Here is an 18633-nt window from a genome sequence, read left to right as displayed (position 1 = left end):
CAACGTGACAGTTGTAAAACTAACTTCTCCAGCCTCGAAGTCCTGAAGGAAGGAAGAACATCACCATCTACCATTAACTATCAAAAGGATTGGTAAACATAAGTCCCTGCCCTGGAGTCTAACCGAGCTAGAATTAGGTATTGGGAGGTGGGAGGTATAATTTTACTGCAACCCCCTTTGAATGTGTAGTGTATGGTACTTTATTACTGTGATTCTAAGTTTGACCTTGTACCTTTCCTTGTCTTGTTCTTTATTAGAGTGATTGTAAGTTTGGCCGTGTATTTTCTTACGAGAGTAATAAGCCTGTATTACTTTGACTGTAATAAAAGCAAAGTTCTTTGCATCAAACCAGTGTCCTCTGCACTTTTGTCACACCCCCCAAATAAATCCAGAGTGCAGAACCCAAGGGAGGGGGAGCGATTCGAAACCGCTCAAGTTGGTCAGAAGGGAACCTGACCCCCTCATAGAGACCACAAACAACACCCACCTCCCACCTCCCCTTACAGCGTGAAGGGGTTTAGCGCCCAGGCGTGGCGAATGCAGCAACGGCCACGAACTTCAGTGCCGGTTTAGCCCTGGTGCTAACTCTTAGTGCCTGGGCTTCTCGTGCCTCGCAGATCGTGACATCATAAAGTGCGCAGTGCCCGTTACCGCCCAGGATGTAAAATTGACTTTTGCCCCTGAATGTATCGCCTTGCGTCACAACGTCAACACGGGGATGTGTTGTGAAGTCGCTGGCTGCTTGGGTAATTAAAGAGAATAGTTTCCAGCCAGTGCAATCTTTATTATTTGCACTAATCTGGTGCCTGCACAAAGTTTTTTATTGTTTCATGGGTGCAAGATGTCCCAGCCCTCCTACTTCTCCTATTATGCTGACCCTTGGTGACATCATCGAAAAAACACAACATCACTTTCCAAATGCACATTGTCGACACCCAGCCCTACCTCACCTCCACCTCTCTCGACCCTCCACTGTCTCTCAATTGTAATACAAGCATAGAGATTGACAGCACGGAAGGAGGCCAAATTGTACCCTGCACTTTCTGTACTCCTCTAGAGTTTCTGCAGTATTGAGCCCTCAGTATCTGTCATAAGCCTCTGTTTTTTTCTTTATCATACCCTGTATATCCCTTGACATCCAGGGGGCTCTAGATGTTAGTCCCACACTTTTTCTTTAAAGGAACATACTTGCTCTAAACCCTAAGGATCTCCTCCTTGAATGCCTCCCACTGCTCTGACACTGATTTACCTCCCAGTAGCTGTTTCCAGTCCATTTTGGCTAAATCCCTTCTTAGCTGAGCAAAATTTGGCTTTTCCTCAATTGAGAACTTTTATTCCTGGTCTATCTTTGTCCTTTTCCATAACTACCCTAAATCTAACTGAATTATCATCAATATCTAAAAAATGCTCTCCGACAGATACCCCTTCCACCTCTCCCAGCTTCATTCCCTAAAACTAACTCCAGAACCGCCCCCTCCTTTGTTTGTCTTGTAATATAATGGTTAACAAAGTTCTCCTGAATGCATTTTAGGAATTCCGCCTCCTCTATACCCTTCAAACTAATTTTATACCAGTTACTATTAGGATAGCTGTAATCCCCTACTATTACTGCCCAAATTTGCCGACATATTTGCACTTCTCTCTCCCTCTGACTGTTTGGGGGTCGATAGTACACTCCCAGTAGTGTGATCACCCCTCTTTGTTTTTCAATTCAACCCATATAACATCAGTTGATGACCCCTCTAACATATCATCCCTCCTCACAGCTATAATTGTTTCTTTAATCAATACTGCGACCCCACCCTCCTTTTTTACCCCCCTCTCTATCCCGTCTGAAAACCCTGTAACCAGGAATGTTGAGCTGCCATACCTGCCCTTCTTTCAGCCATGTCTCAGTAATAGCTATAATATCGTACTCCCAAGTGTCTATCTGTGCTCTCAGCTCATCTGCCTTATTCCCTGTATTCCTTGCATTGAAGTATATACCATTTAGCACTGCCAAACTTCCTTGTTGTCTATTTTCCAGCCCTTGTTTCCTCTGTCTTCCAAATTCACTTTCTACTTTTCTGCTTTCCAACTCCTGTTTTGCTTCTCTCCCTTCAAATCTACTCTCCGGTTCCCACCCCCCTGCCAAGATAGTTTAAACCCTCCCCAATGGTACTAGCAACCCCTCCCCCCCCACCGCACGATGATATTGGTCCCGGCTCTGTTGAGGTGCAACCCATCCGGCCTGTACAGGTCCCACTTCCCCCGGAAACGATTCCAATGCCTCAGGAATCTAAAGCCCTCCCTCCTGCACCATCTCTCCAGCCACGCATTCAGCTGCTCTAATCTCCTGTTTCTGTCCTCACTAGCTCGTGGCACCGGAAGTAATTCACACTCCTAGCTCCCTAAAATCTGCCTGCAGGACCTAATCCCTCTTTCTGCCTATGTCATTGACACTGATATGGACCCCGACCTCTGACTGTTCTCCCTCTCACCGTAGAATGCACTGCAGATGTTCGGTCACACCCTTGGTCCATCTTTAAATATTAGCACTGTCTCCTATTGCCCCTGTAATTACAAGTAATGTAATTGTCTGTAATTATCACATTATTAGTTTATTATTGTTACATTTTCTACTTCCCCTGTAAATATCAATACATTATCAGCTTCCCCTGTAAGAACATAACAACAGCAGAAATAGGAGCAGGAGTAGGCCATACGGCCCCTTGAGCCTGCTCCGCCATTCAATAAGATCACGGCTGATCATCGACCTCAACTCCACTTTCCCGCCCAATCCCCATATCCCTCGATTCCCTGAGACCCTAAAAATCTACCGATCTCAGCCTTGAATATATTCAGAGAATCAGCATCCACAGCCCTCTGGGGCAGAGAATACTAAAGATTCACAACCCTCTGAGTGAAGAAATTCCTCCTCATCTCTGGCTTAAATGGCCGACCCTTTATCCTCAGACTGTGCCCTCTCCTTCTAGACACTCCAGCCTTGGGAAACAACCTCTCAGCATCTCAGTACATTCTCTGTCCCCTGTAAATATCAGTACATTCTCTGTGTCCCCTGTAAATATCAGTACATTCTCTGTCCCCTGTAAATATCAGTACATTCTCTGCCCCCTGGAAATATCAGTACATTCTCTATGTCCCCTGTAAATATCAGTACATTCTCTGTCCCCTGTAAATATCAGTACATTCTCTGCCCCCTGTAAATATCAGTACATTCTCTGTCCCCTGTAAATATCAGTACATTCTCTGTGTCTCCTGTAAATATCAGTACATTCTCTGTCCCCTGTAAATATCAGTACATTCTCTATGTCCCCTGTAAATATCAGTACATTCTATGTCCCCTGTAAATATCAGTACATTCTCTGTTCCCTGTAAGTATCAGTACATTCTCTGTCCCCTGTAAATATCAGTATATTCTCTGTGTACCCTGTAAATATCAGTACATTCTCTGCTACCCTGAAATATCAGTACATTCTCTGTGTCCCCTGTAAATATCAGTTCATTCTCTGTCCCCTGTAAATATCAGTACTTTCTCTGTGTCCCCTGTAAATATCAGTACAATCTCTATGTCCCCTGTAAATATCAGTACATTCTCTATGTCCCCTGTAAATGTCAGTACATTCTATGTCCCCTGTAAATATCAGTACATTTTCTGTTCCCTGTAAGTATCAGTACATTCTCTGTCCCCTGTAAATATCAGTATATTCTCTGTGTCCCCTGTAAATATCAGTACATTCTCTGCTACCCTGAAATATCAGTACATTCTCTGTGTCTCCTGTAAATATCAGTACATTCTCTGTCCCCTGTAAATATCAGGACATTCTTTGTGTCCCCCGTAAATCATAATCATCATAGGCAGTCCCTCAGAATCGAGGAAGACATGCTTCCACTCTTAACATGAGTTCTTAGGTGGCTGTACAATCCAATACGAGAACCAGTCTCTGTCGCAGGTGGGACAGATAGTCATTGACGGAAGGGTTGGGTGGGACTGGTTTGCCGCACGCTCTTTCCGCTGCCTGCGCTTGGTTTCTGCATGCTCTCGGCGATGAGACTCGAGGTGCTCAGTGCCCTCCTGAATGAACTTCCTCCACTGAGGGCGGTCTTTGGCCAGGGACTCCCAGATGTCAGTGGGGATGTTGCACTTCATCAGGGAGGCTTTGAGGGTGTCCTTGCAACATTTCCTCTGCCCACCTTTGGCTCGTTTGCCGTGAAGGAGTTCCAAGTAGAGCGCTTGCTGTGGGAGTCTCGTGTCTGGCGTGCGGACAATGTGGTCTGCCCAGTGGAGCTGATCAAGTGTGTTCAGTGCTTCAATGCTGGGGATGTTGGCCTGGTCAAGGACGGTAACGTTGGTGCATCTGTCATCACAGGGTATTTGCAGGATCTTGCGGAGATATCGTTGGTGGTATTTCTCCAGCGACTTGAGGTGTCTACTGTATATGGTCCATGCCTCTGAGCCATACAGGAGGGTGTGTATTAATACAGCCCTGTGGACCATGAGCTTGGTGGCAGTTTTGAGGGCCTGGTCTTCAAACACTCTTTTCCTCAGGCAGCCGAAGGCTGCACTAGCACACTGGAAGCGGTGTTGAATCTCATTGTCAATGTCGACTCTTGTTGATAAGAGGCTCCCGAGGTATGGAAAATGGTCCACGTTGTCCAGGGCCGTGCCGTGGATCTTGATGACTGGGGTACAGTGCTGTGCGGTGAGGACAGGCTGGTGGAGGATCTTTGTCTTGCGGATGTTTAGAGTAAGGCCCATGCTTTCGTACGCCTCAATAAATACGTTGACAATGACTTGGAGTTTCAGCATCTGTATGTGCGCAGACGCAGGTGTCATCCGTGTACTGTAGTTCGATGACAGAGGTTGGGGTGGTCTTGGACCTGGCCTGGAGATGGCGAAGGTTGAACAGCTTCCCACTGGTTCTGTAGTTTAGTTCCACTCCAGCGGGGAGCTTGTTGACTGTGAGGTGGAGCATGGCAGCGAGGAAGATTGAGAAGAAGTTTGGGGCGAGGACGCAGCCCTATTTGACCCGGGTCCGGACATGGATTGGGTCTGTAATAGATCCGTTGGTAAGGATCACGGACTGCATGTCGTCGTGCAGCAGGCAGAGGATGGTGATGAACTTTTGGGAGCATCTGAAACGGAGGAGGACACATTATTGACCCTTTTGGTTGACAGTGTCAAAGGCCTTTGTAAGTCATAGAAAGCCACGTTTAAGGGCTGGCGCTGCTCCCTGCATTTTTCTTGCAGCTGCCGTGCTGTAAAAATCATGTCCGTTGTGCCCCGTAGGGGACGAAATCAGCACTGTGACACCGGGAGGAGCTTCTCGGCCACAGGGAGAAGACGGTTGAGGAGGCAATATTCTCTGCTAACCTGTAAATATCAGTACATTGTCCCCTGTAAATATCAGTACATTCTCTATGTCCCCTGTAAATATCAGTACATTCTCTATGTCCCCTGTAAATATCAGTACATTCTCTATGTCCCCTGTAAATATCAGTACATTCTCTATGTCCCCTGTAAATATCAGTACATTCTCTATGTCCCCTGTAAATATCAGTACATTCTCTGCTCACCTGTAAATATCAGTATATTCTCTATGTCCCCTGTAAATATCAGCACATTCTCTATGTCCCCTGTTAATATCAGTACATTCTCTATGTCCCCTGTAAATATAAGTACATTCTCTGCTAACCTGTAAATATCAGTACATTCTCTATGTCCCCTGTAAATATCAGTACATTCTCTATGTCCCCTGTAAATATCAGTACATTCTCTGCTAACCTGTAAATATCAGTATATTCTCTGTGTCCCCTGTAAATATCAGTACATTCTTAGCATCCTCTGTAAATATCGGTACGTTCTCTGCTACGCTGTAAATAGAAACATAGAAAATAGGTGCAGGAGTAGGCCATTCAGCCCTTCAAGCCTGCACACCATTCAATAAGATCATGACTGATCAGTCACCTCAGTGCCCTTTTCCTGCCTTCTCTCCATATCACTTGATTCCTTTAGCCATAAGGGCCATATCCAACTCCCACTTGAATATATCTAATGAACTGGCATCAACAACTCTCTGCGGAAGAGAATTCCACATGTTAGCAACTCTCTGAGTGAAGAAGCTTCTCCTCATCTCAGTCCTAAATGGCCTACCCCTTATCCTTAGACTGTGACCCCTGGTTCTGGACTCCCACAACATCGGGAACATTCTTCCTGCATCTAACCTGTCCAGTCCCATCAGAATTTTATATTTTTTGATGAAATACCCTCTCATTCTTCTAAACTCCAGTGAATACAGGCCCAGTCGATCCAGTCTCTCTCCATACGTCAGTCCTGCCATCCTGGGCATCAGTCTGGTGAACTTTCGCTGCACTCCCTCAATAGCAAGAACATCCTTCCTCAGATTAGGAGAACAAAATTGAACACAATATTCCAGATGAGGCCTCACCAAGGCCCTGTACAGCTGCAGTAAGATCTCCCTGCTCCTATAATCAAATCCCCTAGCTATGAAGACCAACATGCCATTTGCCTTCTTCAATGCCTGCTGCACCTGATTGCCAACCTTCAATGACTGATGTACCATGATTGCTAGGTCTCATTGCACCTCCCTTTTTCCTAATCTGCTGCCATTCAGATAATATTCTGCTTTCACGTTTTTGCCACCAAAATGGATAACCTCACATTTATCCACATTATACTGCATCTGCCATGCATTTGCCCACTCACCTAACCTGTCCAAGTCACCCTGCAGCCTTTTAGCATTCCCCTCACAGCTTTTCACCACCATAACATCGCCCATCTCCGTCCCCTGCCTCAGCTTATTCACTGCTGAAGCCCTTATCCATGCCTAAGGCGTGAGACTGCCTCCTGGAACACAGTGTCCAGGTAACTCTCCCCCTCCCTGATGTGTCGCAGTGCCTGAAGCTCGGACCCCAGCTCATCAACACGAAGCCAAAGTTCCTCGAGTTGCCAACACTTGCTGCAGATGTGGTCGCCGTGGATCACACTGGTGTCCACCAGCTCCCACACGCTGCATCTGCAACACATCACCCACCCCGCCATCTCGAGTGTATTTTAGTTAATGAATTAGGTTGTCAAGTTTGAAATATCAAATTATGTTTGTATAGTTTTTAATCTGGAATCACGGCTCTTTCATTCATTCAAATTTGATCCATGGTCAGGGACAGGAGGGTGTGACTACGAGTGAGGCAGGTATGGGGACTCAGGAGGTAGTGATGGAGGAGCCTCAGCCCTTGCTCTTGTCCAAAAGGTTCGAGGCTCTTGCTCCCTGTGTGGACGAGAGCAGGGACTGCAGGGAGGATGAGCAAACTGACCACTGCACCATGGTACAGGGGCCATTCAAGTGGGGGGAGTAAAAAGAAATGTAGTAGTAGTGGGGGATAGATAAAGTTCTCTGCAGCCGAGAGCATGAGACGCGAAGGCTGTGTTGCCTGCCCAGTGCCAGGGTTAAGGGCATCTCCTCTGGGCTGGAGAGGAAGTTGGAGTCGGAGGGGGAAGATCCAGTTGTCGTGGTCTACGTGGGTACCAACGACATTGGTAGGACAAAGAAAGAGGGAGTGTGAGCAGCTAGGGACTAAAAAGCAGAACCATAAAGGTAATACTCTCTGGATTACTACCTGAGCCACGAGCAAATTTGCATCGGGTAAATAAGATCAGAGAGTTAAACACGTGGCTCAAAGATTGGTCAGGGAGAAATGGGTTTTGATTCATGGGGCACTGGCACCAATACTGGGATAAGAGGGAGCAGTTCCTTTGGGACGGGCTTCACTTGAACCAGGCTGAGACTAGTGTCCTGCTGAATCGAATAACTCGGGCTGTAGAGAGGGTTGAAAACTAAATAGTGGGGGGCGGGGTTGGGGGAGAGGCGGGGCCGTGGGGGGTGTTCAGGTGAGGGGTAATGTAAAAAGTCAAAGGGAAAGTGCAGGGTAGCAATAGGGATAATGATGACCAGAAGGCGACAGGAAGGGACAGAACGGATAAACATAAGAGTGCAACAGAAAGTAGTCGGGATAAATGGTTAAAAGAAAAAAATTAAAAGCTCTTTATCTAAATGCACGCAGCATTCGTAACAAGATAGATGAGTTGATGGCACAAATAGAAATAAATGGGTTTGATCTGATAGCCATTACAGAGACGTGGTTGCAAGGTGACCAGGACTGGGAACTGAATATTCAGGGGTATTTGACATTTCGTAAGGACAGACAGAAAGGAGAAGGAGGTGGGTTAGCTCTGTTAGTAAGGGATGAGATCAGTAGTGAGAAATGCAGTAGTGAGAAATGATATTGGCTCGGAAGATCAAGATGTAGAATCAGTTTAGGTGGAGATAAGAAATAGTAAGGGAAAGAAGTCACTGGTGGGAGTGGCCAGAAAACCTCGGGAGGACAATTGGGCAAGCCACAGCCATTCCACCAAAGTCGGCAGCCACTCCCCCGCACCGTGGCCGCCGATATTCGGGGGTTACAGGCCTGAAGGAGAGCGGCAATTTCAGCCCCTAAACTTAAAGAAAGGCAATTATGAAGGTATGAAGACAGAGTCGGCTAAAGTGGACTGGGAAAATAGATTAAAGGGATGTAATCAATCCGGACCAGAGGTGTTATCTGCTTTGAGTTTGAAGTGAGGCTTTTGAGCTCTGCTATAATTAAAAGGTTAAGAAGGGCTCTCAGGACTCAAATGAATTAACGGGCTGTTTGCAGTGATCAACGTTTAGATCGCTTAATAGGCAGTTGAGACAGTGCTGAGAATAACATGTTGACTTTGCAAGAACTACCCGAGGTAAGCTGCGTGACTTAGAAATGGAACCACAGAGGCCCAGGAGCGTGGTAAAGCAGAACAATGGGGCAGAAGTAAACCGTTAACGGGATACCACCGGGCCTGAGCAAAGGTCAGGCTAACAACAATAGATTGTGGCCACATCAGTCAGGTGCTTCTTCCGGTAATGGAAGCGGTACCTTAATGTTACGCAAGCTCGGCATAAAACAGAGGCGAGTGACTTTATGTGACGCGGAAGGAAGTAACTAATCAGCCACTGTGCAAGTGGGCTTTAGGCTAATCAAATTGTGCCAGACGATCGTGCACAAGGTTGTGCATGTATGTTTAAGTGTATAAAAGGTTGTTTGAAACTACATATTGTTGGACGGTGACCTGGCTAGACCTGAAGCCGGTCACCCCACACCGGTGGGAATAAAGATTGCTTGAATCTTCGAACACTGACCTGGTATCGAGTGTTTATTTTAAATACTCCACTTCAGAGTTTGATTAGTTTATTTAATAAATCTCCTCTTATTATTTTAAATATAGTAATCTCATTTCTAATCTCATTATCAGATGTCCCGTCCACCTTTTCTGTCTCCCTGCTAAATACTGAAGCAAAGTAATTATTTAATATTTCTGCCGTCTCGCTATTGCTGCCTGTGGTATTATCCTCCCCATCCTTCAGTGGTCCTATTCCCACCCTGACCTTCCTTTTTTTTATTGACGTGCCTGTAAAATATTTTACTATTTTTTAAATGTGCCTTGCTAATTTAGTTTCATAGTTCCTCTTTGTCTTCCTAATTGTGTTTTTTTTTACTTCCTCCTAATCTCTTCATATTCTCCTTTATCATGCTCTCCCCTGCTATCCATGTGCTTAATGTATGTCTCTTTCCTTACCCTCAATTTTTCCACAGTGTCTCATTAGTGTCTCATGGATTCTATTTCTGTCTTGCTGATAAATGAATCACTTTTTTCGAATGCCATTATGTTATCCCTAATAAGTACAGCTACTACACCTCCCCCTATTCTCCTCTCTATCTTTTTTAAATATGTTATATATTGCAAGGTGTAATCCTTATTTTTCTGTTGCCATGTCTCATTGAAACATAGAAACATAGAAAATAGGTGCATGAGTAGGCCATGCAGCCCTTCGAGCCTGCACCACCATTCAATAAGATCATGGCTGATCATTCACATCAGTACCCCTTTCCTGCTTTCCCTCCATACTCCTTGATCCCTTTAGCTATAAGGGCCATATCTACCTCCCTCTTGAATATATCCAATGAACTGGCATCAACAACTCTCTGCGGTAAGGAATTCCACAGGTTAACAACTCTCAGAGTGAAGAAGTTTCTCCTCATCTCAGTCCTAAATGGCTTACCCCTTATCCTTAGATTATGTCCCCTGATTCTGGACTTCCCCAAAATCTGGAACATTCTGCCGACATCTAACCTGTCCAGTCCCATCAGTATTTTATATTTTTCTATGAGATCCCCTCTCATTCTTCTAAACTCCAGTGAATACAGGCCCAGTCGATCCAGTCTCTCCTCATATGTCAGTCCTGCCATCTACCCGGGAATCAGTCTGGTGAACCTTCGCTGCACTCCCTCAATAGCAAGAACATCCATCCTCAGATTAGGAGACCAAAACTGAACACAATATTCCAGGTGAGGCCTCACTAAGCCCCTGCACAACTGCAGTAAGACCTCCCTGCTCCTATACTCAAATCCCCTAGCTATGAAGGCCAACATGCCATTTGCCTTCTTCACCGCCTGCTGTACCTGCATGCCAACTTTCAATGACTGATGTACCATGGCACCCAGGTCTCGTTGCACCTCCCCTTTTACTAATCTGCCGCCATTGAGATAATATTCTGCCTTTGTGTTTTTGTCACCAAAATGGATAACCTCACATTTATCCACATTATACTGCATCTGCCACGCGTTTGCCCATTCACCTAACCTGTGCAAGTCACCCTGCAGCCTTTTAGCATTCTCCTCAAAGCTCACACCACCACCCAGCTTAGTGTCATCTACAAACTTGGAGATATTACACTCAATTCTCCCATCCAAATCATTAATGTATATTGTAAATAGTTGGGATCCCAGCACTGAGCCCTACGGCACCCCACTAGTCACTGCCTGCCATTCTGAAAAGGACCCATTTATCCCGACTCTCTGCTTCCTGTCCACCAACCAGTTCTCCATCCACATCAGTACACTACCCACAATACCATGTGCATTAATTTTGCACACCAATCTCTTGTGTGGGATCTTGTCAAAAGCCTTTTGAAAGTCCAAATACACCACATCCACTGGTTTTCCCTTGTCCACTCTACCAGTTACATCCTCAAAAAATTCTAGAAGATTTGTCAAGCAGGATTTCCCTTTCATAAATCCATGCTGACTTGGACCGATCTCGTCACTCCTTTCCAAATGTGCTGCTATTTCATCTTTAATAATTGATTCCAACATTTTCCCCACTACCGATGTCACGTTAACCGGTCTATAATTACCCATTTTCTCTCTCCCTCCTTTCTTAAAAAGTAGCATTACATTAGCTATCCTCCAGTCCATAGGAACTGATCCAGAGTCGATAAACTTGGAAAATGATCACCAATGCATCCACTATTTCTAGGGCTACTTCCTTAAATACTCTGGGATGCAGGCCATCAGGCCCCGGGGATTTATCGGCCTTCAATCCCATCAATTTCCAGAACACAATTTACTATTAATAAGGATTCCCTTCAATTCCTCATTCTCTCTTGACCCTCGGTCTCCTAGTATTTCCGGAAGGTTATTTGTGTCTTCCTTTTTGAACCAAAGTATTTGTTTAACTGGTCCGCCATTTCTTTGTTCCCCATTATAAATTCACCTGAATCTGACTGCGAGGGACCTACGTTTGTTTTCATTAATCTTTTTCTCGTCACATATTTATGGATATGTCTCAGTAATCCTTATTATGTCTGGTTCCTCGCAATGCATGATTTCAATGCATGTTACAGTATTTGAATCCTTTGTATAATAACCTATTCTTACTCTAAGTATAGTTACTCTAAACACTAGATTTGTTTTGCTGCTGATTAATCAACTTTGTCAACATGCTCTTAAGAATCTGTGCATCATTAGTGCTGAATTTTACGATCTGTCTATTAGACAGGATGGATATTGGGCTGTGGTTATTGATTATTCTACTTCTGTAGCTGATTAATTTTGACAGACCAGTTTATCTATCATTCTGAGTCTCTACACAGGTAACCGGCAGCGATCTCTGCCCCTAGCTCAATGAGGTTTGTCCCTGCAAGAGACACGTATAACTAAAGAACCTACGTCATGGATTTTTATAATACAGAGATCAATCTGGGGGCAGTAAACAACACTAATAAACTCTGAATAATGCTTTGATAAATAAATTACTTCAATATCTGCAATGTTATGAAAGACCTGATGACTGTGATTAATTATTGTTCGTTACAGAGAATTACACAGGCCGAGACATTGGCTTCGTTAGCACCTCCTGTTACTGCATCTATCTAACCACTTACCGACTGGGTGTGGCAAGACGGAATCATAGAAGCACAGAATCATTGAATTTACAGCACGGAAGGAGGTCATTTCGGCCCATCGTGTCCGCGCCGGCCGACTAAGAGCTTTCCAGCCTAATCCCACTTTCCAGTTCTTGGTCCGTAGCCCTGTAGGTAATGGCAATTCAAATGCACCGCCAAGTACTTTTTAAATGTGGTGAGGGTTTCTGCCTCTACCACCCTTTCAGGCAGTGAGTTCCAGACCCTCACCACCCTCTGGGTAAAGACATTTCCCCTCAAATCCCCTCTATACCTCCCCCCCAATTACTTTAAAAATATGGGCCCTGGTTGTTGACCCCTCTGCTAAGGGAATCAGGTCCTTCTTATCCACTCTATCCAGGCCCCTCATAATTGTATACACCTCAATCAGGTCTCCCCTCAGCCTCCTCTGTTCCAAAGAAAACAGACCCAGCATCTCCAATCTTTCCTCACAACAAAAATTCTCCAGTCCAGGCAACATTCTTGTAAATCTGCTCTGCACCCTTTCCAATGTAATCACATGTTTCCTGTAATGTGGTGACCAGAACTACACACAGTACTATCTGTGGACCTGCACTCCAAGCTCCCTTTGTCCCTCTACACTTTTCACTGTCCCACCATTTAACGTCTATTCCCTTGCCTTATTAGACCTCCCCAAATGCATTACCTCACACACTTATCCGGATTGAATACAATTTGCCACTGTTCTGCCCATCTGACCAGTACATTGATATCTTCCTGCAGTTTACAGCTTTCTTCTTCATTACTGAGATGAACGACACCCGGTAACTTCAGCGGGATGTTTGCGGCAGTGAAGATCGTGATGTCATTGCCATGCACATTGCACCGGCAACATCCCGGACCGAAACTTGGGTACCGCCCCCTGAGCATCGTCGGGCGAGAAACATCGGCAGCTGCAGGAGGCGTGGATTGGGAGATCAGGAGCTTTGGGGGCGAAACATCAAGGTGAGGCGGCCGAAGTAAGTAAGGAAATTTCAACAGTGGTGTTGCTCATTGTTTCAGATTCCTCTTCGGCCGCGATCTATCAGCCCGGGCTTCAGGCTGGATGGGATGGATCGGGAGGATCGGGATGGATCAGGAGGATCAGGATGAATCAGGGTGGATTGGGCAGGATCGGGATGGATTGGGCTGGATCGGGATGGATCGGGACGGGTTGGGATGGATCAGGGTGGATCGACTGGATTGGGACGAGTCGGACTGGAACGGGCCGGATCGGGCAGGATCGGGATGGATTGGGCCGGATCGGGGCGGATTTGGATGAATCAGACTGGAGCGGGCCGGATCGGGCAGGATCGGGACAGATCGGGATGGATCGGGACAGATCGGGGCGGATCGGGGGGATCGGGCATGATCGGGATGGATCGGGATGGATCGGGGCGGATCGGGCTGGATCGGGGCGGATCGGGCTGGATCGGGCCGGATCGGGATGGATTGGGGCGGATCGGGAGGGATCGGGAAGGGTCGGGAGGATCGGGATGGATTGGGCCGGATCGGGCCAGATCGGGGCTGCCCTCAGGAGCCAGCTCATCGGTCCCAGTGCAGAGCCAGCAGCGATGGCCTTTCCCTTTAAGGGAGGGAGGAGCCTGTGAAGGTGACAGCGTTGTTCGGCCCATTGGGCTGCACTGCACCACTACCACCCCGCCTGCGTCCTGTTGCGCTCTAGGAAGAAAGTTGAGGGTTTGATTTAACGTTCCACTTCCTTCCTGGAGCACAAACACAGTTTCTTTAAAGTTGAAAATCATTAGTGCCTGCTGCTCATTTTCTCAACTTTCAAATTTCTCCCCCATAGAATTTACAGACCATCAGCCCAACTGGTCAATGCCAATGTTTGTGCTCCACATCAGCCTCCTTCCAGCACTCTTCATCTAACCCTATCACCATATACCTTTATTCCTTTCTCCCTCATGTACCTAGTTTCCTCTTAAATGCTTCGATGTGATTGGCCTCTATTACTCCAGGTATATCGAGTTCCACATTTTAACCACTCTCTGAGTAAAGAAATTGATCGTGAATTGCTTATTGTATTGACCAATGACTGTCTTATACTGATGCTCTCCACTTTTGGTGTGGTGGAGTAATTCGGCTCCTTCGTGCCTCCCATTGGTGCCTGGTGGGGTCGCCAGCGGGGTGCTGAGAGACCAGTGACCGGGTGCAGCAAGTTCAGCAATGCTGGCAGACTTCAGTGCCGGTTTAGCACTGGCACGAACTCTCACCGCCTGGGCCTCCAGCGCCTCGCAGATCGTGACGTCATAAAGTGCTCAGCACCCCGTTACCGCCCGGGATGTGAGATTACCTCCTGCCCGCTGCTGTATCGCCGGGCATCAACAACGGCAGGAAGAGGAGGTGATGTCAACATGGCTGGCTGCTTGGGGAGCGCTAATTAAAGGGAATGGCTTTCAGGTAGGCCAACCTTTATGATCTGCACCAGTCTGGTGCCTGCTGAAAGTTTTTGCTGTTTCACTGGTGCAAAATGTCCAAGCTCTCCACTGTGTGGGAGTACTTGGGGCAGTAATGGCTGTCACGCAGGTTGCCTTGCAATATAGAATTCCCGACAAGTAGATTGTGCACCATCATAGGCTCTACCCTTTAAGCTTGGGAAGCAACCTCTGATACCGTTAGCAATGAGCTACAAATTATTCAGCGCTCTGCCGTCACCACCCCACTCTTGGACTTTAGCGCCCGAAGAGGAGTTTATAGCAACTGATTTCGTGCTCCAGTTCCCTCGGAGCACCAAAGCTGAATTTCCTGACACTACTTTGCAAAAGTTAACGTCCAAATTGGGGCGCGACAGAATTTCTAGCCCTTGGACCTCCACAATTAGGCAAATCATCTTTCTGTCAACCCGATCGGACCCCTTCATAGTATTAAAGACCTTGATAAGGTCAGTGCTCAGCCTTCTCTTTTCTAGAGAAAAGGGTCCCAGCCTGTTCAGTCTATCCTGGTAGTTAAAATCTCTCAGTTCTACTTTCATCCTTGAAAAATATTTTGTGCCATCTCCAGTCCTCAACATTCTTTTTGTAATATGGGGACCAGAACTGTCACAGTGTGCCTGCTCAGTGTGGTCTCACCAAGATTCGATTTAAGTTTAATATAACCCCCCTCTGCTTTTCAATTCTATTCCTCTGGAAATGAACCCCAGTGCTTTGTTTGCATTTTTTAAATTGTTTTGTTAACCTGTGTTGCAACTTTAAATGATTTGTGGCTGATGTGGGAATGAGGGCTGCCTTTTCATGGGACGCCAGCACCAGTTCTAGGACAGGAAGGAGCTGGGAAAGTGGGGTTGAGGCCAGGATCAGATCAGCCATGATCTTATTGAATGGCGGAGCAGGCTCGAAGGGCCAAATGCCCTACTCCTGCTCTTATTTATTTTTTTCTTATAGAGCTGTACCGATGGTAAGGGCTCCACTTTAACCGGGATGGGACCCATGTCCAAGCGGAAAGGGTAAATAGGGAGGTGGCAAAAGCTTTAAACTAGTAAGAAGTGGGGAGGGATCTACAAGAAATGGAACCAGCCTAACTATAAATAAAACAGGAAAAAAGAACACAGGAAAGAATAAAGTAAGGGAGGACATTGATGGCAAGGGAATTAATAGAGTTACAGAACAGGAATCTAAAAAGATGGTTAAACATAAAGTGAGAGGAAATCCTATTAAAAATGAGTTAAACTGCCTGTACAGCATTGCACACAGTGTCCATAATAAAACAGGGGAGCTGAAGGCAATCATACGTTGTGAGGAAGCAGACATAGTAGGGACTTCTGAGACATGGCTCCAGAAAAATCAGGACTGGGAATTAAACATTGCAGGGTACAACATATTTAGAAAAGATACAGCGGGAAAAAGGGGAGGTGGAGGAGCAGTACTTATTAGGGATAACATAATGGCAGTAGAAAAAGTGACGCAGCTATCAGAAAGACAGAAATGGAATCCATGTGGATAGAGATAAAAGATAATAAAGGATCAATCACACTAATAGGTGTAGTCTACAGACTACCTAATAGTGAAAGGGAAGTGGAGGAAGAAATATGTAGACAAATTAGGGAAATGAGTAAAAATCATAGAATAATAATCCTGGTGAATTTCAACTACCCCGATATTAATTGGACAGAAGAGGTAGGTAAAGGGGATAATGGAATAGAGTTCATACAATGTGTACAGGACTCCTTTCTAACCCAATATATAAAAAGCCCAACAAGGAAGGAGTCACTATTAAATCCAGTAATGTAGAATGAACCAGAGCTGATAAGAGAAGTAAAAGTAGGAGAACATCGAGGCAATAGTGTCCATAATATAACATGCTTTAAGATGATAATTGAGAAGGACATAAATCTGACGAAAACCAGGGTAATAGATTGGAGAAAAGCTGAGGAACTGTGAAATTAAATTATCAAGGAACATAAAACAGAGTAAAATATTTTACAGGAACATCAGTAAAAAAGGAAGGTTGGGATGGGAATAGGGCCATTAAGGGATAGACAGGATGATACACAGGTAAAGATAGAGAGATGGTAGAAATATTAAATAATTATTTTGCTTCAGTATTTACCAGGAAGATGGAACAGGTGGACATGACATTGGATCGCAAGACCAGACCAGAGCGGGGGTTTGAAAAGGCAGCATAGTTCGGGAGGGGCCAGGGATAGGAAGGAGCCGGAGATCGGGAGGAGCCGGATATCAGGAGGACCCGGATATCAGGAGGAGCTGGGGATCGGGAGGAAATCGGGACCAGGAGCCGGAGATCAGGAGGAATGAACTGCAGCAGCGACAGGAGTAAGGGACAAAAAGTAAAAAGAATCAAAATCGAAGTTGACGTCACAGCCAAGCACGTAAGTGATTGGCTGGTGGATTGGTGACTATTTTTCTTTTCTTTAAAAAACCTTGGGCATTGGTGTAAGTTAGGAACTGCAATCGAATAGATCAGTGATCTTTATTATCCAAGGAGAACTAATTAATTAAATCAGCTGTTTGCTGAGTAGCGGCTGGGTGTGTTTTGCTAAGGTTTAGAGTTTAGTTCTACTCGATAGTTCCGAGTGCAACTAGAGGGATGGCAGGGCAGCTTAGTCCCGTGGATTGCACATCCTGTGGCGTGTGGGAAATCCTGGATGCTTGGCGCAGCTGGGACGACCACGTGTGCAGGAGGTGTCTCCAGCTGCACCAACTCCAGCTCCGTGTTTTGGAGCTTGATCGGCGGCAGGAGTCACTGTGGTGCATCCGTGAGACTGAGAGAGACGTGGATAGCACGTTTCTAGAGGTGGTCACCCCGCAGCTTAAGAGTGTGCAGGCAGATAGGGATTGTGTGACCGCCGGACAGAAGAGGAGGACTAGGCAGCTAGGGCAGGTGTCCCCTGAGTACATCTCGCTCTCCAACTGGTATTCTGCTCTGAGTACCGGTGAGGGTGATGGTGTCTCTGGGGAGTGCAGTCAGAGCTAAATCCACGGCACCACGGGTGGCTCAGCTGCACAGGGGGGCGGAAGAAGAATGGAAGAGCAATAGTGGTAGGGAATTCGACAGTCAGGGGAGCAGACAGGCGTTTCTGTGGCCGCAGACGTGACTCCAGGATGGTATGTTACCTCCCTGGTGCCAGGGTCAAGGATGTCACGAGCGGCTGCAGGACATTCTGGGGGCAGAGGGTGAACAGCCAGAGGTCATGGTCCATATCAGGACTAATGACATAGGTAGAAAGAGGGACGAGGTCCTCCAGGCAGAGTTTAGGGAGCTAGGAGAGAGATTAAAAAGCAGGACCTCAAAGGTAGTAATCTCAGGATTACTCCCGGTGCCACGAGCAAGTGAGTACAGAAATAGGAGGATAGAGCAGATGAATACATGGCTGGAGAGATGGTGCAGGAGGGAGGGCTTTAGTTTCCTGAGGCATTGGGATGGCTTTTGGGGGAGGTGGGACCTGTACAAGCCGGACGGGTTGCGCCTCAACAGAGCCGGGACCAATATTCTTGACGGGGGCGGCGGGGGGTTGCTAGTGCTGTTGGGGAGGGTTTAAACTAGCTTAGCAGGGGGATGGGAACCTGAAAATAGATTCAGTAGGGAGGAGAGAAAAGCTGGAATTAGAAATTAAATATAATGAAAGTGAGTTTGAAGGAGGCAGGAAACAAGCAGGAAAAAAGGGTAAAAACAAATTTAAAGGCACTTTGTCTAAATGCACGTAGCATTCGTAACAAAATAGATGAGTTGACGGCACAAATAGAGACAAATGGGTATGATCTGATAGCCATTACAGGGGCGTGGTTGCAAGGTGACCAGGACTGGGAATTAAATATTATGG

The 18633-nt window shown here is 46.2% G+C and overlaps 1 protein-coding gene across 1 annotated transcript in view; it reads right to left on the bottom strand.

Moving 5' to 3' along the window:
• Positions 1–517: 517 nt before the first annotated feature.
• The window catches only part of LOC139251249 (probable G-protein coupled receptor 139), a 37025-nt gene continuing 18909 nt past the window's right edge, over positions 518–18633 (bottom strand). Inside the window, exon 3 of the mRNA XM_070873219.1 lies at positions 518–738. Within this exon, the coding sequence (XP_070729320.1) occupies positions 518–738 (221 nt within the window). The remainder of the gene's footprint in view (positions 739–18633) is intronic.

The sequence above is a fragment of the Pristiophorus japonicus genome, unplaced genomic scaffold (assembly GCF_044704955.1).
Source record: "Pristiophorus japonicus isolate sPriJap1 unplaced genomic scaffold, sPriJap1.hap1 HAP1_SCAFFOLD_426, whole genome shotgun sequence".
NCBI classification, from domain to species: Eukaryota; Metazoa; Chordata; class Chondrichthyes; family Pristiophoridae; genus Pristiophorus; species Pristiophorus japonicus.
Note: the sequence above shows the minus strand (reverse complement) of the source record. Positions and strands in the feature narration are given on the sequence as shown.